Genomic DNA, 24,810 nt, shown 5'->3' with positions numbered 1-24,810 from the left:
GAGGTCCCAGTTTATCACAGCTCAAACTACATGATCTTTTTGAAACACAGTATCTCGCTTTTGCTAATCAGGAAATGCCAGTAGTTAAGACCTCTGCGTCCGTACATGTTGCTCTCCCTACAGGAGCCACAGTCATACAAATGGCCAGAATTGCCTTCTGCCTCCATTGACTCAAATTCACTGCGTAATATAAACAAATCTGTTTGAGAAAGGATTTTTCTTGGCAAGACAAATTAGAATCTTTGCCAAACCACACAAAGAAAATAAACGAGTATAAATTCGACTCAATAAATCTTTATTGAGCTCCCATGGGGTACACAAATTAAGGATCTATAATTTACATAGGTAGAAAAGTATTACATTAGCCCCATTTTTTAAAAAAGCAATTTATAACTGTATATATTTCAAGTCAATTGTTTAATGTGAGGCTCAGTTTGATGTTACTCTATTCATGGAAAAAAAAAAAAGTAGAAATATTTTCCCTCTACCAGAAAAGGTTTAGGGCCAGGATAAACTAGCCTGCTGATCAAAAGGCTAGAGAATCTGGAAGACAAAGATATACTAGGAAGCCCTGGCCTCTGAGGAGTCATTCCCAAGAGGACTGCAAAATGCCAGAAACACTAACTGGCTCAAAAATCATACTGCGATCAAGAGATAAGTTAGTTACAGCTTAGGGGAAAACATTCAAGAACAGATGTCACTAACTTAGCTAGATCAATAATTCTGACGTCTTCCTGGAGTTGTGACAGCATTCTGAGCTAACTGGAAGGTTGACAACTCATGCCCCTTTGAACAGAGTGGTTTTAAATGATAGCGTCTCCAGTGAACCAACTGTATTTTCAAGTATAATCCTGATATTGGTACCTAGCAATACAGAAGAAAAAGCAGCAAAGAGAAAAGTGTCAAGTATATAGGACATGAAATGATTTGGCAGCCCTAGAATTCCCAGTGTGAGTGTTCTTCATCAGGAAAATCACACTCTGGCTCAGTCCAAGGCAACACTGGAGGCAGTGCTGTTGATGGCTTGTTGTAAGCAGGAGGCAACAGTGAAAGTATTGAATCCTGGCTTTCTTCTTTCATCTGTAAGAGAAACTCAAGGCTGTTGGTACATAAATTCAATACATCAATTTTGTTAGCAACGAGTAACTTTAAAAAAAAAAAAAGATTTATTTATTTATTTCATTCCATTTGTTATTCTTTTTTTAGTTTGGCCAGAGAGAGAAAGGAAAAGGAGAAAGCAAGCCACTAGGTCTGGACTTGAACCGTGGTTGGCCATGCAGGAATCCAGCACCTTTAACCACCATGCCACCTGCCGGCCCCAGCAATAGGTAACTTTTAAAGAAATGTTAATGGGGCCAGTAGTTGGCATGGTAGGTGAGGTGCTAGACTCCCACATGTCTAACCATGGTTTAAGTCCTACACCTGGTGGTTCCCTTTCTTTCTCTTTCTCATTGTCTCTGTCTGGTGAGTGCATGTGCCCTACAGCAAATTTAAAAATAGTAATAGTAATAAATAAAATTAAATAATTTTTAAGAAGAAATGTTAACAGTGTTTAAAACCTTATAGGTATTTTCCCTAAAAATGTCTTTTAGTCTGGTTATCTGACAATGGAAGCCAAATAAGTTGGTTTTTTTTTTCATCATAATTATTTTGCCTTTTCTTTTTTTTAGGGTTTGCTATAGGGTATACATGTTCCCCGGAGAAAGACTAAGAGAGACAGAGAAAGGGAAAGTGAGAAATCGCCCCCCAGGTTGGATGGCCACACCACAATCACTTTTCTTCCATTCTCCTCCTGGGATTTTGGACGCGCAAACACATGCGCCCAGCATGATCCTCAAGGACTTGAACTATGGCAAGCCATGTGGCCAGTCCAACATCACTTTTCTTCCATTCTCCTCCTGGGATTTTGGACGCGCAAACACATGCGCCCAGCATGATCCTCAAGTTGCTGGGTCTTGGACTTGAACTATGGCAAGCCATGTGGCAGTCCAACACCTTGACTACCATGCCACCTGCTGGCCCCTATTTGACTTTTCATCATTTCGAGTCACAACAGAAAATGTCTCCAAATTAATCAAAGCATACAATGAGCACATAGTGACATATATAATAATAATCCCATTTGTTTTTACTCACTTTGTTTTATAGAATGGAAATATTTTGGAAAGCCTATACCTGAACTACCAAAAATGTTTTCTTGTTTTCAACTTTATTTTGTAAGAAGGTTATTAGTAAGAATCCTGGTAGCCATGGTATCCTATTAAACCAACAAAACGAAGTGTCACTTTTACACAATATTTAGAAACATGTAGATAATAGATATTATATCAGCTCACCTGTTTGAAGAATACATGGGATAATAAACTACTTGCCGAAGGCCTAAAAGTTAAAAAAAAAGTTATATGAAAATGGAACTTCATATTACAATGTAGATTTTAGGTGTATAAGTACACTAGAAATTAGATTTAGAGGCATCAAACTAACAGTAAGACACTAACAAGCAAAAAAGTACATGTTAGAAGCTTAATTCTTAGCTCTTAAGCATGATTAATGGGAAGAATTAACTTGTTCTTCAATTAATCCATATTCAATATTAATTGGTCGTAATATTTCTAAAGAACTATGCTAGGCACTAAGGGGCTAAAAAATAAGACATACACCTTATTTCAAAATGTTAATACTAATATATAGCTATCTGTAATGATATATTAATAGTAGCTTCATGTTTTGTTTGCTATACGTTGTATGTCCTCACTGGAGAGAGAGAAGGAAGAAGAGGAAATGTGAGAAATCACCCCTCCACCCACCCGCCGAGAGGGCATGGTCACACCACAAACCCTTCTTCATCCTCCTCTCGAGATTTTGGGCTTACATGCACACATGCCAAGCTTGATTTTCTTTATCAAGCATGATTTTCAAACTTCCAGGTCCAGGACCCAAATTGAGTAGTTGGCCATATGGGATCCAGTCATTTTAACCACCATGCCACCCGGCTGGCCCATAACTTAACATTTTTATACTGCTCAGGAATTTCTAAAATGTCTTCATGTAAGTACAGTAATTAATGTCCAGAAAAATTACTGGTTTTTGCAAGGTAACTTGCCTAGGAAATGGTTGGCTGACTGGAATCCAATTCTTTTGACTTTGAATCAATTTTCTTCCCATTTGCTTATTACTCCTACTTGTTCTAAGTAACAGAATTTTCTAGAATAGATTATAATGTTTTGATCAAAAGATTTGAAAGATCTGAATTGGCCCAGCAACAGTGGTACAAACAGTAGGGCAACATTGCACAATGCTGGAGCATACAGGAAGGCTCCAAGTTCATATTCCAGGTCAATGAACACTGGGCATGCCTACCGGCACATCTATGACCCTGACTGGCTGGAAGGTGGGGTGTGGGGCATGGGGCGGTGTATCGTAGTATGACAAGATTTTTCTTTACTTTTTTTTTTTTTGGAGGTTTTTGCTATAGGGTGCGTGTGCTCGCCAGATAGACAGAGAGAGACAGAGAGACAGAAAGTGAGAAATCATCCCTCAGGGGGGATGGCCACGCTGCAATATTTTCTCTTCCATTCTCCTCTTGGGATCTTGGGCACGCATGCACACGTGCCCGGCGTGAGTTTAAGCCACTGGGTCTGGGACTTGAACCGCAGTCAACTACATGGGAGTCCAGCGACATAGCCATTACGCCAACTGCTGGTCCCATATGACAAGATTTTGTCAAGGGTACTTCTCTCTCTTTCATGAAATAAATATATTTTAAAAAAGTATTTATATTATGTTCATTTTATATTTGCTGGCAATAGAAGGTTTCTTTTTTGTATTAGCTCTTTTTTAAAAGACTTATTTATTTAATTTTATTGATTATTATTATTATTATTATTTTTAATTTGACCAGAGAGAAACAGAGAGAGAGAGAGAGGAGGAAAGTGAGAAAGCATGCCACCAAATTTGGCACTTGAACCACAGTTGGTCACGTGGGAGTGTCCAGTGCCTTCACCACCATGCTACCTGCTGGTCCCTGTATTAACTCTTAATTTCACGAATTTTAAAAATTAGTATTTCATTACAAATGTCTTAATGTTGATTAATTGATTTTTGCTGGGACCATTATTGATTAAGCAAATACAACAGCTATTTGAGAGTTACTGAAATGAAAAGGAAAATGATTTAATTTTATGGGCAATATCACAAAACCTTTTATGAAATATACACGTTTGCTTTGTACTATTTGGAAGTGACCAATATTACCTTTTCTCAGGATCTTGCTGCAAACAGAGCTGCACCAAGCTAATGAAGGCAGGAGAGAAGGTTTTTGAGGGCGTGTGCAATCGGTCGCTGTTAACAGTGTGAGTTGCACTGGAGACAAGTACACTTTCTCCAATCCCAGAGTCTATACCCGATCGGGAGTTTTTCATTCTGGACTCTGACTGAGGGAAAATGCTGACATCCAATGGAATATAATGAGGACCTTTCAGTTTTTGTAACAGCATCTGAAAGAAAAAAAAAATTTCCTTCAATTCTTTTCAGGAAAAAGTAACAATAAAGTTAAGCGCTTTACAGAAAACATATGTAACAGAAATGATCTAGAGTGTTCAGAGATCTTGCAGCACTCACCTGTGTTCTGTGCATGTCCTGGAAAGGCACCTGCCCACTGGCTAACTCGCAGGCTGTAATCCCAACACTGTAAATATCTGACTGCACATTATATCCATGTAAATCCTGTGGGACACAAGTAATTTGAAGTCCTTCAGTGCAAATGACTTAACAAAACCTTACCTACATGTGCTTTATTGATAAAGGATGGTGAGCAATAATGGTGATTAAAAAAAAAAACCCTCTTACATGAGAAGTCAAGATATCCCTAATATATGGTACACAATTTAAATTCCTAACAACGTTGATGAGAAAGAGAATCAAGTCTTGCAATAGGCCATCCACCAATCCAAATATAAGGATACAACCGTCCTTTAGTCAAAATCAGAAGACACTCGAGACACAGACAACCCAATGCAACGGCCACATCTGACCTGTCTCAGGAGTTCTGGACTCAGCCACGGCTGCACTGATGTGCTGAACTGTGGGAAATCATACACAGCCCTATGTCTCTGTCCGTGCTTAACCAAACTATGCAGGTGGGACAGGCCAGAGAGGGTCACTAGGCCTTCACCAGAAATGAGGATATGGCTGGCTTTAATACTCCTAGAACAAAAAGAAACAATCCTAAGTACTAGGAAACTGGCCAATGAAGAAAGAATAAAAATATGGTCAGGAAAAATCCATGTATGTGCTTGGAAATTAAGTACTCTATAAAATAGCAGTATCTGATGTGTGTATATATATATATATATATATACACACACACACATATATATACATATATATATGTATATATATATATACACACATACATATATATATACATATATACACAATATATATATATATATAAATGCTCATGGAATTAAGGAATCCACTCAGTAAATTAATGTGGCACCAGACCAAGAGAACATAAAATTAAAAGCTACATGATAAGAATCGATAATAGTTTTTTTTTCAAACAAGGAATGGAATAAAATAATTTCATTATTTTAGAATGCTGTTGCAAAATATCTAGAAAGTCTAAAAAATCAAATATTTGAAGCATAAGGTTATAATTTAAAGTTAAATGCAATCTTACATAATAAAATATAGTTTCTCATGGTATATTATTTACAAAAATGTTTTATATTACATAAAAGTTTCCCTTGTCAGATAAATTACAAAAGAGCGCTGTTTTCATCCAAAACACTGAATTTGAAAACTAACAAAAATAGAACAGTCAATAGTCCGGTAACTTATAATAAAACTTCAGTTCATTAGAATGTTTTAGGGGTCCTCAGTTAACCAGAATGCTGCTAAAAACACAACAAATTATAAAATAGAAAGCTTTAAGGAGATAGAAAGCAAGCCTATCCTTAGTTAAAACACAAACTCCCAGAATGTCTTAGAATAGCACTGTTCTTACTTCCGCGTCGCTTTGGTACTAAAAGCATTTATATTTAGTATGATAATTTCAGGGTGCTGCAAAATATTTAAGAAATCTAAGAAAGATTTAGTTATGATTTATACATTATAAGCTGAAAATCCGATTTTTAAAAAGCTATTTACTTAAAACAAAACGAAACCAACCTCAGCTAGCTGGGATTCCATTCCCCAACTGCACATACCCTGAACTGGTGTGCATTATTGCCTTCATCTGACTGAGACACTGCGCTCTCAAGGGCAGTTTCCAAAACAGCCTCTGAGAGACGCTGGGCTGGGAGGATGTGTTCTGAATACTTCTGGAGAATGAGTATAACACATAAGCAGCCCCTGTATCTATTGGCTGCTTCATCTCTTAATTTTAATTAAAAAAATCTCCTATCCCTAACTGTTATATCCTAAAATCTCCCCAAAAGATTTCTTCTATTAAAACTCCTTTATCTTGTAAAACACAAATAAGCAAGTACCTATGAATATAGCCATTTTGGTGCAGATAGTCCAACCCTCTCACTGCTCCAAAGAGAATGTTTCTTATTAAAGCTTCACTCATTCCTTCAGGAAAGTAGGTCTTCAAGAGTTGACTTGCTGAACCTGAAAGAAACCCCTGAAGCCTGTAGATGAATACTGGAAGGAATTTTGTTTCCAGTGTTTTTTGTTTGTTTGTGCTCACCAGTGAGAAACAGAAAGAGAAAGTTAAAAGAACCCAAATGGGAGACAGTCATGCTGTAATCCCTTCTCCATCTCTCCCTCCTTTCAGGATTTTGGGCATGCACACTCACCCAATGCATTTCTCAAGCTCCCGGTTTGGGACTTGAACTGCATAGTTGACCATGTGGGATCTAGCAACCCCAACCACCATGCCACCAGCTGGTATTCCAGTTAAGTTTTAAATGTTCTTTTCAACCATATACGCATACACATCTGTTACTCTTTGGGGTCTAACGACTATCCCATACAAAGGTGATTTTCCTTTAAAAATCTTTTTTTTTAAAGAGAGATTTTTGCTATAAGGCACATGCCCTCACTGGAGAGACAGGGAGACAGAAAGTGAGAAATCACCCCCTTCCCCCAGGGGGATGATCATGCCAGAATCCCTTCTTCTCCATTATCCCCTTGGGATTTGGGGCACACGTGCATACATACACACACACACACACACACACACACACACACATCAGGCATGACTTTGGAGTTGCAGGGTCCAGAATTCGAACCAGGATCAACTACATGCAAGTCCAGCAACATAACCATTACAGCATCTGCTGGTCCGTCCTTTAAGAATTTTTAAAGATTTCTAGTAACATTCTGGATTAGGAAAGAGATTAGCAATTTCAGTATTACTGAATATACACTTTTAATACAGAAGCAAATCCCAGAAGTTGTCCTAAAGAAAGTCAAAGCCCTGGAATCCATTCATTCATTTATTCAATACACTTACTGAACTTGTAGTAAGTACTGTGTGAGAACTGGGCGATACCAAAGTGAAAATATGCAAAAGATCCTCAAGAAGCCCAACTCCTGTGAGGGAGACAGCACACACTCAGATGTTTATACTGCAGTGAAACAGGGACAGGAGCAGAGTGCCCAGGTGGAGACACTACTTCTGTCAAAACAACAGTTGCCCTCCATGGAGAAAGCGGAAAGAAATCACAGGGGAGGGACTGCTTGGGTAAAGGCCTAGGACTCTTGGAGGAGCAGTGGTGGTTTTACTGATCATCACCCATGCTACTTTTAAGAGTAAAACTCAACATGAGCCAGATATAGAACTACATCATGAAATCTAGAATTGGCCATCGGATTTATAAATCAACAGTAGTAAATTATAAATCTAAGCTCCCACGGACCTTTATAATTATAGCAACCAGGTTAAACAATGAGTTATTTAAAACCTATTTCCTTACCATAGGCCATAAATGGAGAAATAACCCAAAGCCAGCTGCCGACAGTGAAAGCTGTCCAGTAAGTTGTAATATTGCGATGCCGGAAAAAGTGGGATAGAATCACTGCTTTCTAGGATAAGCACACAAGAGATGAGACATTTAAAACCAATTTTTTTTTTCTTATGATGAAGACAACAACAGAAGTGGCAGCTAATACTCAAGGGAACTTATTTGTACAAAGCACTGTTCTTTTTTTAGAGGTTTTTGCCTTAGGGTGCATGTGCTCACTGCAGAGAGAGACAGAGACAGTGAGAGGGAAATTAAGAAATGACCTCCCTGGGAGAATGGCAACGTTCTCATCCCTTTTCCTCCATTCTCCTCCCGGGATCTTGGGCATGCACGCACATATGCCCAACATGATTTTCAAGTCACTTGGTCCAGGACTTGAACAGTGATCCTCCAGCTGAGAGGCCAGTGAGTTAACTGCTATGCCATCTGCTGACCCCAGTACTATTTGGAATTAGTGCTTTCATCTCATTAACCACTATATGAATTATGTGATACTATGCTTTTCCCATTTTACCAAAGACAGCACTTAGTACCAAGTTTGAAAACTTGTCTAAAAGAAAATAATGAATAAAAGTGGAAGTAGGATGTGAACTTGGATAGTCTGATTCCAGGGGCCATACTTTTAATAACTACTCGTTTAATAACTACACGTTTCTACGTTATTGTAGAAACATTTACAAATATTTTAAAAAGGAAAATAAAATTCACTGTAACACCACACCACAGACAGAACCACTGCTAACATCTTGGCAGTTTCTTTCTGCCTTTTCTATCTGTGCAGCAGAGATGAGCATGTACAACCGTTTTAAAAATTGGGACACTATCAAAACAAATCCTTTCCCTCTTTATATAAAAAATGAAAGATAACAATAAAAAACAGTATTATAATGTACCTGAAATGCAGTTTTCTTAAAACTTATAAATTCTGAAGTTCATTTCGCTTAAGCGGATGAGAGAAAACTGCTTGCTTATTTTTTTTCTATTTCCCTATATGATTATTTGTGATTGGACTGCCTAGGGGTGTTATAAATAATTCTCAGATCAGTATTTTGAATGTGATACTCATTTGAAGGAATAATAGTTATCAAAGTTTGAATATATGTTTTTTTTTGTTCTAAGTATTTTTTCCAATTCAGTAACTGCAAATTAATTCAAAATAAGAATTCTACCTTTCCCTAACAGAAAGAAATATTAATTTGGGGGAAAAATAGAATCTCCTCAAGTAGACCTTATATTAAATATATCTTTTTCTTCATATTATTACCTGTAAAGCTTTCAGGCGTTCTTCAGTGCAGTTTTCCAGATTTGTAATTTTTATAGTCACCAATGTTCCTGTAGGAGTATGCCGGGCAAGGTGGACAGAAGTCAAATTGTCAAATCCTCTTCCTACAGCCAGACAAAAATGTCATGTTAGCAACCTAATAAGGAAAAATATGACAGTATGGACCTCATTAAAATGAAAAACTCCTGTTCTTCTTTTGGGGCAGGGAGGTTTTTGCTATAGGGGCACATGCACTCACCAGAAAGACAGAGAGAGACAGAAAGTGAGAAATCACCCCCCAGGGGGATGGCCACGCCTCCATCCCTTCTCCTCCATTCTCTTTGCGGGATCTTGGGCACGCACACACACGCGCCTGGTGTGAGTTTAAGCCACTGGGTCCAGGACTCGAACCATGGTCGACTACATGGGAGTCCAGCGACATAGCCAACTGCTGGTCCCCAAAACTCTTGTTCTTAAAAATACTGTTAAAATAAAAAAGCAAGCCCCTGGTCAAAAGTACTAACAATACTCTGACGAGACTTCCAAGAACTCTTAAAATTCTGCAGTAAGGTAAGAAACAATCCAATTTAAAACCAGGCAGAGGATTAAAAGGATTAACCAGGAGAAAGGATTGTGCCATGGCTGGGGTGATTTCTCACACAGTAAGATACAGAACAGCCAAATAAGCACATAAAAAGATGCTTGAGGTAGACAAAAATGAAACAGTAATATGCCATTATACATCTATAATAATGGCTAAAATTGTGACTTGATAAACAGAGTGTGATGTATTCAATAAAATAATGCAATCCCTACCCCTTACTCCCTAGCAACCACTGATCTAATTTTTGTTGTCATAAAATGGTATTGAAAAGAATATAGTCTTCTGTTTTTAGCTGTTTTCGCATAGCACAATGCTCTTGAGATTCATCAATGCTGTTGTACGTATCAGTAGTTTCTTTCTATTGCTGAGCAGTAGTACACTGTATGGATGTACCACAACTTCTTTATCCATTCACAGGTTGATAGATTTGGGGGTTGTTTTCAGTTTTTGGTGACTATAAATAAAAATGCCAAAAATATTCCTGTATAAGACTTTCAGTAGACATTCTCCTACATTTCTCTTTGGCAAATACCTGAAAGTGAGATTGCTAGGCCACGTGGTATATGTATGCTGACCCCATAAGAAGTTGCCAAACAGGGCGTTAAGGTGCTGGACTCCTGCATGGCCAACCGCAGCTTAAGTCCCAGACCTGGCAGCCTGAAACTCACACCAGGCGCGTGTGCATGTGTGCCTAAAATTCCTGAGAGGAGCATGGAGGAGAAAGGATTGCGCAGTGGCTGGGGTGATTTCTCACTTTCTCTCTCTTTGTCTCTCTCTGTATCTCCAGTCAATATACACATCTAGTAGCAAAAATCTCTTTTAAACAAAGAAAAAGTTGCCAAACTTTTCAGAAGTGGCTGAAACATTTTCCATTTCCACAAACAACTTATGAGAATTGTAGTTCCCTGACATACTTGTCATCATTTAGTATTGTCAGTTTTCTAAATGTAAAACACCTATGCAATGAGACCAGCAGATGGCAGAATGGTTACATCGCTGGACTCCCATGTAGTTGACTGTGGTTCGAGTCCTGAACCCAGTGGCTTGAAACTCATGCCAGGCAGGTGTCCATGCATGCCCAAAATTCCAAGAGGAGAATGGATTGCATCACCCCAGGAGGTGATTTCTCACTTCTCTCTCTCTCTCTCTCTATGGCTAGCTCACACACCGTATAGCAAAAATCTCTCTAAAAGCAAAAAAAAAAAACCTATGCAAGAGTGGCACCTATTAATGGTACATAATAAATGCTAATTATTCCTTCTCTCCACAGCCATCAAATTCTCTTTTATCTGAAATGAATCTCAAATTCATCTCCTCTTCACCAGTGTCAGCATCACTGTCTTCTCTCCTTGGCTATATGCAGTGATTTCCCCATACTCTGCATTCTCATCGAGGCACACACCGGAATTATTGTAGAAGCCACTTTGAAATGCCAATGCCTAGGCCCTGTTCCTCAGAAAGTTTGATTCAGTAGCTCTCTGATGGAATATAGGCACTGCGATTTTCAAAAGACACAGGTGGTCAGCTGTGGTGGCACCACAGTAATGCAATGCTCTGTGAGCTACACCCACATGGGAAGGGCCCAGGATCACGTCTCTGGGCCTCCCTATACATGTCAGGAGTGCACACACAAGCCTGTAATCCTGGCTGGCTAAGGCTGGGGATGGATCACAGTAGAAGACTCTGTTAGTGAGAACACTCTCTCATGGAAGGAAAAAAGGACATAGGTAGTGAAAATATTTCTGGCTGTAAATCACTTATCAACTATCTTCCAGGCTGCTGTGAGAATTGTTCTAAATTTGCATGCTAGCAATAGCAAAGTGCTAGAGCAGTAGCTGAGAGCTTAGACCCTACAGCCAGAAAGGTCTAGTTTCAAATTGCTGTATGACTGTCTCAGAGCCTCATTATGTTCATTTGTAAAATGGGCATGGTAAAGGGTTAAATGAAAATAAGGACCAGCAGTTGGTGTAATGGTTATGTTGCTGGACTCCCATGTAATTGACTGTGGTTTGAGTCCTGGACCAGGTGGCTTAAACTCACACTGGGTGCGTGTGCGTGTGTGCTCAGGATCCCGAGAAGAGAATGGAGGAGAAGGGATTGTGGCATGGCCATCCACCCTAGGGGGTGATTTCTCGCTTTCTATCTCTCTGTCTTTCTGGCAAGCGCATGTGCCCTATAGCACCTCTCAAAAAAAAAAAAAAGGTTAAATGAAAATAAACATAATGCCTGGTAGATGCTATTATCACTAGTATCGCTATTCTTTCCACAATGTCTCTCTAGTATAGACAAGATAAATCTTCAAGCTTCAGGCTTAAATCCTGCATATGCAATGAAGTGGATAGTTGTAGGGGTCACCAGAGAGTCCAAACAATATGAAGGCACCATGTGAAGTCCTTCACAGTGTGTTCCAAACCTGTCTTTCCAGATGAACCTCCTACCCTGCCTACTCTCTCTTCCATCCCACTGGAGTCACAGAGGAACTATTAACTGATGGGATTCTCTAACCATCCTTCCTCCCTCACTTACGAGGCAAACATTTTCCCCCTTTATCAGACTGTCATCATCTAAAGTTCCTTTCTAATTTCTAAATTCCTCCAGGAATTTGCTACCCTGTGCTATTTTAGAAAAGGTCAGACCCTCTCTGCTGGTCTCCTTGACCCTGGCATGTGACCTAAGCCTGGCCAATTGACAGATAGAGTGCGTGACCTGAAGAAGCAGGGCAGTCCGGACTCACTGCAGTGAGTAGCCCACCAGGCAGCTCCCTAACTAGGCTGCTCTTACTCCACAGCCCTGATCCTATCGCTCACCTTGGGGTTTCTGCCAAGTCTGTTTCTCTAGCCAATAATTCTGCGAGTTAGTGATATTGTTAAAAAAAATTCCCTTTTTGCTTAAGTTAGTCAGGATTTTTTGTTGTTGTTGTTTTGTTGTTATTGTTGTTGTTTAAAATCCTAACTAGAACACCTAGAAAACTTTTCCTCATTTTTTAGGATCCAGCCCCTTTTTGCCATCTTTCTTGACACCTAGAACGGATAATCCATGTTCTCTGCTCCCATAAGATTTAGCACACACCTCTGCGTAGCACCCTCTAACACAGCAGTCCCCAACCTTCCTGGCACCAGGGAATGGCCTTGTGAAAGACAATCCCTCGCAGATGGGGGTGTGGGTAGATGTTGGGGATATTGGTCCCGGGATGACTCAAGTACACCATATTCACCATGCATCCCATTTCCACCACGACCACATTGCAATATATTGGGTTGTTGGAAAACTCATGACACATTTTGGGATAGAAAAAATACATCATGACTACTGACAACCCAATACAATGAAAAAAGTCACACAATAGGCTCTGTGCTCCCATGAGAATTTAGTACTCTTGCTGATCCTACAGGAGACAGAGCCTAGGCAGCAAGAAAGCATTGAGGAGTGGCTGCAAACACAAACTAAGCCTCGCTTACTTGCCCACCACCCATCACCATCAGCCGCCCCCACTGCTGAACAGCTTGCACACCGGCGCTGGTCCACCGCCTGGCCCCCAACAAGCCAAAGACTGGAACTGACCCACGGTCAGGGCCTGAGGACCCCTGTTCTAGCACACAATCAAACTGTCTGGTGTGCTCATCTCAGAGACGCTGTGACCTCTTCAAGTGCTCTACATGGCTTTGTATCTAGCGCCTCACACAGGCACTGGTTTGTAGCATTTGACAGATGTTTCTGAATATCACAGCAAATGCTGCACGTATATAAACAATAAACCCTGCTACTCTACACTTAACGAAGAAAGGTTGCTATTATAAAGGGATTTAAGGAAAGCTTTCAAATTAGAAAGTAGTTTGGTTAAAGGAGTGTGACTGAAAAGAGGTACATGATTTGCTTTTAAGTTTTATTCAGTACATATTAAAAACTGAGATGCTTCCCACAATAAAGACAGCAATAATGAGTATTTAGATTATTTGGTGTCTTCCTCCTGTAAAGTGTACTTTAGTGACAAGTAAGAATTTTAGACAGTTCTCTTGAAAATATCTGGGCCATTATTTATTTTATTTTGTTTTTTTTACATTTAATCACTGTGTATTATTACAGCATACCAAATGAATTTTCCCATCATGAATACACTGTATATTGGTCGACACGCATTATAATCAACAGATTTCTTTCCATTTGGGGTCCCTTAAATGTTTTGCTTCTTTCTTCCTCCCCTTGATTCCCTCCCTCTCATCCTCCTCCATTTTCCACCCTCTCCCTGACTGTCTTCAGTATCATCATTGCCCTCCATGCTTTTATACCTTCCAATCATTTTTTCTAAATAGGATTTTGCCTTAGGGTATTTGTGCTCATGTGAGAGAGCGAGAAAGAGACAGTGAAAGGGACAGTGACATGGACATCCTAAGGTGGTATAACCATGCTGCAATCGCTTCTCCTCCTGGGATCTTGGACACTCACACACATGCATAGGAGTGATTTTTAAGCCACCAGGTCTGGCTTGGTGGGAGTCCAGCAATGTAACTGCTATGCCATCTGCTAGCCCCCTGGACCATTATTTTAAGATAAACATAAAAGTAATTAAGTCCATTTAGCTGACATATCTTGTTTTATGCTGTTGGTAAAAGCAGAAAGAGACTTGCCCACAAAATAATTTTTTTGTCATCAATTTCATTTCTAGTACTGAAGGGTCAACTCTGAAATCCAAGACCGTTACCTATTTCCACTTGGAGCTCATACTGAGAAACGTCGGTGGAACATATCACGTCGCTGGCTCTAGTCGATGGAGGCAGCCAGGAAGGGGTTGGTTCATCAACCTACATTTTTTTTAAAAAGATGAAAACAATGTAAGAATAAACTCTGTAGAAATAAAATAGGGATAAACTATAAACCAAAAGGTCCCTTAACCCCTATATCAAATACTGACATTGTATCCTCAAGCACAGGAGCTCCCTAGGAAGGCTCTGAAAGGTGACTTTAGAGACTGTTTAAGCTCTGAAAGGAATTCCTCAACTGCTGATTGATACTAGTTAGGAAGCTATCAGCCTGTAAAGAGGGAGAGGCAGGAAATGCAGGTTTATAGCTGGCCAGGCACATTTGCCCGTGCCATTTCCAGTAATATTTTTAGAAGTGGTTGTTAAGAATGGCATTAGTTCTTCAGGGTATCTAAAGAATGTATCACAGGAAGAGCTGCCGGATCTGTGAGGGACATTCTATGCTGTGCTCTTGCTTTGAGCCATATCCATTTCTCTACAAGGTACATGCTCTGCTGGTGGCGGCATTAACAGTTGAGAATAGGGTTCACACTGTGGCCTATTAAAATTGCTGAAGTTTTTCACAGGATGAAATGTATCAGTTTGGAAGTCAGAAAGAATTAAAAACAAAACAAAACAAAACAAAAAAACAAGGAGAGGAACCAGCAAATGGCATAATGGTTATGTTGCTTGACTTCCACGTAGTCAACCGTGGTTCAAGTCTCGAACCCAGTGGCTTAAAACTCATGCCAGGCACGTGTGCGTGCATGTCAAAAATCCCAAGAGGGGAATGAAGAAGGAACTATAGTGTGGTTATCCCCTCTGGGGGGGTGATATCTCGCTTTCTTTCTGTCTCTCTGGTGAGCAAAAATCTCTCTCTAAAAAAAAAAAAAAAAAAGCAAAACCAAGGAGAGGGGAGAACAAGACACAGACCTCCTGCATGAATGACTGTGTACAAAGATGAGGTCTCATGGAGAGCCCTGGAGTCAGGTCTGCACCTGGCCACAGTGGCAGTGAACTAACATGCATGCGGGGGAAAGAAAAGGCTAAACTTGTATCATGTGACAGTCAGGAGGACATCTCCAAGGACACCACTACCCCACAGGACACTTGGGAGCTTTCATTGGCACCAGCAGGTGGCAGGAATCTCATTTCTGCCTCCAAAGTGGACAGAAGGAAGGAGGTGTGAAAATGACATTACTGTGTGCCAGGAGCCATGCTACCCTTGAGACTCTAGGCCTTGATTCTCTGAATCAAGAGAAAGAGATGGAATTTGAAACAGGGACAGAACGATTATATGTTCCCAAACATATTAAAAAAAAAAGAAAATATAAAAGAGTATAAGGGAAAATATAAGTTCATGACAAAAGATGACTAAAGATGAATATTGTTCAAGAGCAGTAAGAGACTATAAAAAGAAATTCTACCACACAATTAGAAATAATCCCAGTGAAAAGAGAAAAGAAGGGAAAACTAAAATCAGTTCAACTGGTTTAGAATAAACCAGATAAACTCAAATATAAAGAAAACATATGAAAGAGAGAAAAATACTTTTAAAACACATTTTAAAATTTTTAAAGTGACATCAATGGGGCCAGTAAGTGGCATGGTGCTTGGTGCACTAGACTTCCACACGGCTAATGGTGGTTCGAGTCTCAGACCTGGCAGCTTGCTTTCTCACTTTTCTTCTCTCCTTCTCTCTCTGCCTCTCTCTGGTGAGTGTGTGTGCCTTACAGCAAATTAAAGAATAATACTGGGCTGTCAGGAAAGTCATGATGCATTTTTGCATAGAAAATCATGACTTTCCTGACAAGTGAATAATAATAATAAATAAAATTAAATAAATAATTCTTTTTTTAAAATGTGACATCAACCTGTAATCCTCTCAAGAAGGCTAGAGGCATAACTAGACATAAACCGAGGCCTACAGTTCACTTCTAGAAAACAGGGCATAACATGATGATCTAAAATCAGAGCCAATCTGCCTCCATTCTATCAACTCCATTAGGGAAATATTTTCTTTAAACTAGAAGGGGCACAGATGGTGTAATAATTATTCAAAGCTCCAAACGGTTTGTTTTAAATAGATTCAAACTTCCAGGTCAAGGGCAATAACATTTAGGATATTAAGTCTGCCGATATAGTAGAAATCAGATGAGAAACCAAAATGGAAATAGTCCAACCCAGACTCAATTTTCAAAAAGAAAGAAAACCATGAGGCTGGCAGGTGGTGGGGTGGTTAAGGGCGCTGGAATCCCACATGGCTGACCGCAGTTCGAGTCCCAGACCTGGCGGCTTGCTTTTGCACTTTCTCTCGCTCTATCTCTCTCTCTGTCCCTCTCTGGTCAAATTAAATAAATAAAGTTAAGGGACCAGCAGTTGGCCTAATGGCTATGTTGCTGGACTCCCATGTAGTCAGCCATGGTTCGAGTCCCAGACCCGGTGGCTTAAACTCATGCCAGGCATGTGTGCGTGCGTGTCCAAGATGCCAAGAGGAAAATGGAGGAGAAGGGACTGCAGCGTGGCCATACACCCTGGGAAGTGATTTCTTGCTTTCTGTCTCTCTCTCTTTGGTGAGCGCACATGACCTATAGCAAAAACTGCTTCAAAATAAATAAATAAATAAAAATAAAAGTTAAATAAAATAATTCTTTTTTAAAAAAGAGAGAGAGAGAGAAGGAAAACCACAAAGGGGCAAATTTGCTGCTGCTGTTCAGTAAAGTCCAAGAGCAAATCATTAGAGAGATGAATTCTGGGCACAGAAAATGACATGGTAATCACAAGAAGACAACATGGGTTTACCAAGAGTAATGATCCCAAACTAACCTCACTTCTCTTTTTAATTTGTTAATTAGTTAGAGAATTAGAAAGCAAAAACCATGGCATGGTCCCTGTCCTTGTTCTGTTAAACTTTTTAATGACTTCCCGAAAATACAAAAGACCTATTTTGTTTTTTTCTTTTAAGATATGAATTATCGGATTTTGACCACTGAAGACCCTCTGTCTAGACCTCACCCTCCTGCTCCCCAGTCTAGCCAGGAGCCAGGTTAGAACTCTGTACTTATTCTGTCTCTTTCCATCTTTCTCTATTTTATTATTTTTTTTAATTTTTAAACTTAGATCTCTGCCACTCTTTTGTCTTTCTAATTAATTCTTACCTTTCCCCCTTCCCCCATAAGAAGCAAATCAGTAACCATCTACATCTCAGCTAGCGTGCTGTGTGATTTTCCTTTTTTTGGAGAGGTTTTTGCTATAGGGCACGTGCGTTCTCCAGAAAGACAGAGAGAGACAGAGAGACAGAAAGTGAGAAATCACCCCCCAGGGGGGATGGCCATGCCGCAATCCCTTCTCCTCCATTCTCCTCTCAGGATCTTGGGCACGCACGCACACGTGCCCGGCATGAGTTTAAGCCACCGGGTCCGGGACTCAAACCGCGGTCAGCTACGTGGGAGTGGCAACACAGCCATTACGCTAACTGCTGGTCCCTGATTTTCATTTTTTGACAACAATAAAAAATGTTTTTCCTCTCTTTTTCTTATTGTTTTTAATCTTTTTTTACCCTTTTTTTTTTTTAACCTTTTTTTTGCTAAGACTCCATACACTGATTTTCTAGACAGGACTAGGTGCTTAGTAGCCAAGTACCTGAATAGTTTTAGGGTCAGATTAATCCTCAGTTTTCATTGAATCAGTTGGGTAAAGGGATAAAAATAGTACTGTGTACAGACTGTAGGTCATCTCCTTCTGCATTCCTCTGATTGCCCAGATTGAACTCCAAAAAATATGAAAAAATGTACAAACCATCAGTGACTAGAAACCACCACAAAGGCACAAGAAATATGAGAAACAAAGAAAATATCTCTCCTCTAATGGAAAAGAATAAATCCTCTTCCTCCATAAAGAATACAAAGGAACTCTGGAAATGTCAGATAAAGAATTTTAAATATTCACAGTGACAAAGCTAACAGAGATGCAAGAGAATAGAGACAATAAACTCCACAAGATGCAGGAGAAAAGACACTGAGTTCCAGGAGGTGAGGAAGTTCTTGCACGATCTGAAAGAGGAAATACGCATCATAAAAAAAGATCGAATGGAATTATTAGAGATGATGGCTGTAATGCAGGAAATCAAAACTTCCGCTGAAAGTATCAAAAGCAGATTAGACCATGCAGAAGATTGAATCTCAGATGTAGAAGGCAGAACCTCTGACTTAGAAAAGTTCACCAAAAAGACTGAGAAAATAACCCCCCAAAATGAGAATACCATACGAGTTATACTAGATACCATTAAACGCCCAAACATTCAGATCATTGGTACCCCCAAAGGTGAAAAAACTAGTAAGGGCATAGATAATATATTCCATGAAATCCTGGAAGAAAATGTTTAAACCTAGAGAGGCACTCAAATATCCAGACCCAAGAAATACAAAGGTTCCCACATAGATTCAACCCAAGAAGATATACCCCAAGGCACATCATAGCCAGACTGACCAAAACCACAGACAAAACCAAGATACTAAAATTGGAAAGAGAAACGTCAAGTTACTTTCAGGATATCCCATAAGGCTAACATTGGACTTCTCATAGGAAACAATGTAAGCAAGGAAAGAATGGAAAAATATATTCAAAGTGTTAAGTGAAAAACAGTTTCGACCAAGAATACTATACTCAGTAAGAATATCTTTCACGTGGGAAAAAAAGACAAAAACATTCTCATCTAAACAAAACCTGAAAGAATTTACCAACGCCATATCAGCTCTCCAAAAGGTACTGAAGGAAGTGCTATACCAGGAAAACTAAAGCTGGACATACAGAAATAAGAGTACAAGAAACAATCAAAATAATATCCAGCCTAGCGGAAGGGACAAGTCCAGAGTTGAATGTTAATGTCCAGAGTTTAAATGGAAAGATCGAACCACAGTAAAAATGCAAATTCAATAGAAGCGAGATTAATTACATGAGTCTAAACTAGTGAAATAGAATTTTTTGACTTTGGACTAAAACATTACTGACTTCCTTTGATGCTTTGATTTCCGTGTTTAAGGACTTTTGTCTTCTCTTGAATTATTGATAGGTTCATTTACCTACTATTTGAACTAAATTCTAACCTTTTTCCTGGCTTTAAGTTTTAAGCAAATTTCTCTTAAAATATTTTATTCTGATCTATTAAAATAAGAACTTTTTTGAAATGAAAAAAATACCTATTAATACCTATTTAATGACTGCAGAAGGCTATACAGTCCCAGTGAGGTGCTACTTTATAATATGTTCACTTTACTCACTGAAGTTTATGCCTAAAGTCAGACATGCATTCTTAAATATGTATATATCAGCTGTGCTTGACATAGAAAACCTTTAAGTTAATTAAGTTCTTTAGTGAACCGATAAAACGTGAAAAAAATATGGCATGGAGTTGGCAGAGGGTAAGAGATAGGGAATCAAGGGAGGGGGAAAGCAAAATATTTAAGAAACAAGAAATAGAAAATCCTTTGTTGATGATAACATGTATGGTAATATCCTTAATTGGGCCAATATACAATGTATATTGGATGGAAAATCTCATTTGTTATGAGATTTGATGTATAGTGAATGGCTGTAAATAAATAAATCAATAAAAAGAAAGAAAAAAAGAAAAATATTAAAATAAATGAATGAATAAATAACATTTTAAAAAAGATATGAATTATGCATTGCTAGACATAAGCTAATTGAACAAACAAGTCAGGGTTCAAATTATTTTGAGCAATCAAAAACATGTGCCCAAATCAGTAAAATTTAACAGGGATAAATGCAAAATCATATGGTTAAGTTCCACACACACACACACACACACACACATACACAATTGCCAAAATAAAAAATTGAGAATACTCAATTTAGGCTTATGACCCAGAGAATTCAGCTGATAGTATGATGGGGGTGGTTAAATAAAACATAATATTAATTTACATTTACAGAAGCAAAATGAGCAGATTAGAGGAGATAAGAGTCTCACTGTATTCTGAATGGATCAGTCATTATCTGGAGCCATGGATAATTAAGACACCACAATTAAGAGAAACATTGCCAATGATGCCTAGAGAAGGGCAAGCAGGTTGGTGATGGCTGTGGCAAAAATGAAAGAACTGGGAATACCTGACCTGGAAAACACAATACTAAGAATATTTAGTTGGGGCTAGTAGATGGCATGGAGGTTAAGGCACTGGATCACATATGGGCAACTTTTAATGACTCAGATTCAAGTACAGAACCCAATGGCTTGAAAATCACATCCAGGTGTGTGTGCATGCATGCCCCAAAACCCGAGAAGATAATGTATTCCAGTGTGGCCACCTTCCTGGGGAATGATTTCTCACTAACCCTTTCTGTCTCCCTCTTTCCTATCTTTCTCCAGAGAGCATACATGTCTGATAGCAAAGACTAAAAAGAATATATATGTAATTGTCATTTTCAGGTAACTAAAAGACTAATGTAGGGGCCAGCAGGTGGTGTGGAGGTTAAGGGCACTGGACTCCCACATGACAGACTGTGGTTCGCGTCCCGGACCTGGTGGCTTGCTTTTTCTCTCTCTTTCTCTCTCTCTCTCTCTATCCCTCTCTGGCCAAATTAAAATAAATGAATAAAGCTAAATAAAATAATTATTTTTTAAAAAAGAGACTAATGTAGAAGAGAGCAGAGCTGAGATGAACAAACAGGAGCTACAGAAGGTCAATTTCAGTTTGGTATTAAGAAATGCATAGTCTTGGGACCAGCGGAGGGTGTAATGAACTCCTGTGTAGTTAACCATGGTTCAAGTCCTAGAACCAGTGGCTTAAAACTCACGCCGAGTGCATGCACACGCATACCCAAAAACTAGAGAGAAGAATGGAGAAAGGATTGCAGCATGGCCATTCCCTGAGGGGTGATTTCTCACTTTCTGTTTCTCTGTCTCTCTCTGTCTCTCCAGTGAGTGGACAAACCCTATGGCAAAAATCTCAATTAAATTAATTAATTAATTAATTAATTCACAGTGACTGGTGCCCTCTGACAGGGGGGCGGCCAATCTGCTGCCTCCTCCCTTCATCCCCTCTACATTGAAATATCTCCAAACACAGGATGAATGACCACCACTGACAGCACTTCAAGTATAGGGAGGTATATCCAAGAACTAGGAGTGAAAAGGATAAGGCCAACAAAGGTTGGAAAAAGCAAGTATCTGATGCCTACAAATGTCTGCTTACAGAAAAGACAGTACTATGATGTCAATTTCTTTTTCTTTAAATTGTCAGAGGGTATGTACATTCACCAGAGACAAGTGAAAAATCACTACCCCCCCCACCCCCAGTGGGGTGTGGTCATACCACAGTCCCTTCTCTATTTCTCTGTCTTGTCTGAATTTGGGGAATGTATGCATGAATGCCTGAGTGTTTTTCAAGCCCCAGAGCCAGGATTCAAACTGCAGTTGGCTAAGTGGGATCTTGCTCCCGTAATCACTAGGCCACAGGTTGGATCCTGTGATAGCAATTTCAGGTACTTTGACAACTGACATTAATTCTTCATTACAAATTCAACTGTTTCCCATCACGATTTGGTTTTCCATGGAACTTTAGGAAAGAATAGACCAATGATGCAATGTAAAGGCACCATTTCCTATAACACTGGGAGGCCGGGTTTATAATGCAGACTAATGAGTTTGGTTAATGTAGACCTGGTGCTGAGACACAGATCCACTATATCCAGTTTTGGATCCTGAGAGGCTGAGAGAGAGACCCCAAATCATGGGCTAGGAATAAAGCCAGTTAGTGAAACTCTGTGCATTGTTTTCTGTTTGTATGCTTTTGCTTTAAAAAAATCTTGCTAGAGAATGTGCATGCTTGTCAGAGAGAGAGAGAGACAAAGTGAGAAAGCAACCAAGATGGGAAATAGCTACGCTGCAATCCCTTCTCCATTTCCCCTTCCCTGTGGGATTTCGGGCACACAAGCACATGCACCTGGCATGTTTTTCCAGCCACCAGGTCTGGGACTCAAACCACACAGCAGGCGATGTAGGATCCAGCTGCCTCAACCATTTACCATGGATTGGCCCTCTGTGAAGTGTTTTTAGAGAGATTTTGCCATATATTTATTTGTGGTGAAACATCTTTCAATATTATTTTCTATGATGGGCTCTTTTTATTTGAATTTCTATAACCACTTCTCAGAAATATAATAAGGAGCATCCCCTGAATAGATTGAAAATTAAACTTGATGGCCTTGCAGGAATCAATGCAATACTACAATTGCATTCTTTTAAAAAGCGGCATCTTAACTCAAACATGAATTATCCTTTCATTTGCAAAAGCTAATCACAGAAAATGCTGTTCTCCACATAGAGGGGCTCCAAAGTTACAGGAGACAAAAATCATTTGGAAAATCATAACCATCATCCCAACAAGACATTTTAATATATTTTTCCTATTTTTTTGAGAGGTTTTGCTATAGCATGTGTACACTTGCTGGAGAGGGAGAGAGGGACACAGAGAGAGGGAGAGTGAGAAGTCACCCCACTCCCAGGGGGGATAGCCATACTACAATCCCTTCTAAGGATCTTGGACACACAAGCACACGGGCCAGGTATGAGTTTCAAGCCACTGGGTCTGGAACTCGAATTGTGGTCAGTCATACGGGAGTCCAGTGACAAAACCACTATATCATCTGCTGGCCCCTTAATATAAAATTCAATCCTGTGTATAGGGTGTAGGCCAGTGGAGAACTACAAGTTGCCCAAACCAAAAACAACAGATAATGTTTTTAAGTATGACTCAGGGAGAGCTCAGAAAGGCAAGTTTCCAGCTGGTGTCAACTTACAATATGTGACTTCTCTGATTCGTTTCTGTGCAAGAGACTCAGATTATGCTTCTGCTTCTCTCTCTTAAGATTTTAGTCTAACTCCAGTAACAGATGAAGATGTCAGATTTAGCTCCTTAAAACATAAAATAACTCCACCATGGAGGTCTGAATCATTTGAGTAGCACCTGTGGAATTTTCCCAAGTTCTAGGCCTTTCTTGGAAACAGCAAGGGGACCACAGTCCCTTACTCTCTGAACACTATCTCAACCTGAGGACATTACCTGAATCAAAACTCAGACTAGATAGTACATTCCATGTACAAAAGGGTGGACTACTGGAAGACTTCAGAGTATTAGTGAATAAAAAGTGAAATGACAAAACTAAAGACAACTGAATTATAAGCAGAATTCACTAGGATTACTTCATTCTGTAGCAAATAAGGCATTTGCAAGGCAGGCTCCATTTTATAGTAAAAACTGCAGTATGAAGTTAGCATTAGGAAGAAGAAAAGATCCTAAAGAAATATTTATTATCAAGCATATTATTTTATTGATCAGGCATTGCCCAGGGGAGATAAAAATGCCTACTTTTTTTATGGGGCTCATATTATAGTTGTAGAGATGTACCCATCAATCATTGTGAAATAATACGGTAAGTACTACTTTATGGGAATGTCTAAGATATATGGGAGAATTAAGGAATAAAAAGTATAAGCTGAAAAGCTTCGTAGGTGTGATATTTGAACCAATCTTTTTTATGAGAGATTAAATTGTATTTATTTATTTATTCATTTATTTTTAGTTTGACCAGACACACACACACACACACACACACACACACACACAGAGAGAGAGAGCGAGCAAGTGAGAGACAGAGAGAGAGAGAGAGAGAGAGAGAAAGCGAGCAAGTAAGCCTACTGGGTCCAGGACTCGAACCGTGATTGACCATGTGGGACATGGCATCTTGAAAATCACACCAGGTGCATGCGTGTGTGTGTGTGCCCCAAATTCTGACAGGAGAAGGATTTTGTGATGTGGCCATCCTCTTCATGGGAGGAGGAGAGTGGTACTTTCTCACTTTCCTTCTCTCTGTCTCTTTCCAGTGAGCACATATGCACTATGGCAAAAACCTAAAAAAAAATAAGTAATCTGAAGATAGGACTGAGGCCAATTATAAATAGAATTCACTAGGATTATCTTATTTTGTAGCAAATAAGACACTTGCAAGCCAGGTTCCATTTAATAATAGAAATTGCAGTATAAAGGTGGGATTAAGATGAGGAAAAGAGGCCAGCAGGTGGCATGGTTGTTAAGGCACAGGACTTCCACAGGTTCCATTTAATAATAGAAATTGCAGTATAAAGGTGGGATTAAGATGATTTTTAGCATTGCAGGAGGTTGAGGTTTTGGACGTAATCGAGGCCGTACG

The 24,810-nt window shown here is 39.4% G+C and overlaps 1 protein-coding gene across 1 annotated transcript in view; it reads right to left on the bottom strand.

The window, feature by feature from the left end:
• Positions 1–278: 278 nt before the first annotated feature.
• Positions 279–24,810, bottom strand: part of STRADB (STE20 related adaptor beta) — a 30,873-nt gene continuing 6,341 nt past the window's right edge. The window contains exons 3-11 of the mRNA XM_006153042.3: positions 14,541–14,640; positions 9,241–9,362; positions 7,929–8,037; positions 6,495–6,618; positions 5,034–5,205; positions 4,621–4,725; positions 4,255–4,496; positions 2,337–2,379; positions 279–1,080 (exon numbers count right to left, since the gene is read on the bottom strand). Of these exons, the coding sequence (XP_006153104.1) occupies positions 937–1,080; positions 2,337–2,379; positions 4,255–4,496; positions 4,621–4,725; positions 5,034–5,205; positions 6,495–6,618; positions 7,929–8,037; positions 9,241–9,362; positions 14,541–14,640 (1,161 nt within the window). The 3' untranslated portion in view covers positions 279–936. The remainder of the gene's footprint in view (positions 1,081–2,336; positions 2,380–4,254; positions 4,497–4,620; positions 4,726–5,033; positions 5,206–6,494; positions 6,619–7,928; positions 8,038–9,240; positions 9,363–14,540; positions 14,641–24,810) is intronic.

This window comes from Tupaia chinensis, unplaced genomic scaffold (genome assembly GCF_000334495.1).
Source record: "Tupaia chinensis unplaced genomic scaffold, TupChi_1.0 Scaffold000361_2, whole genome shotgun sequence".
NCBI classification, from domain to species: Eukaryota; Metazoa; Chordata; class Mammalia; order Scandentia; family Tupaiidae; genus Tupaia; species Tupaia belangeri.
The sequence above is the reverse complement of the archived record's forward strand: the minus strand, read 5'-3'. Positions and strand labels throughout refer to the sequence as shown.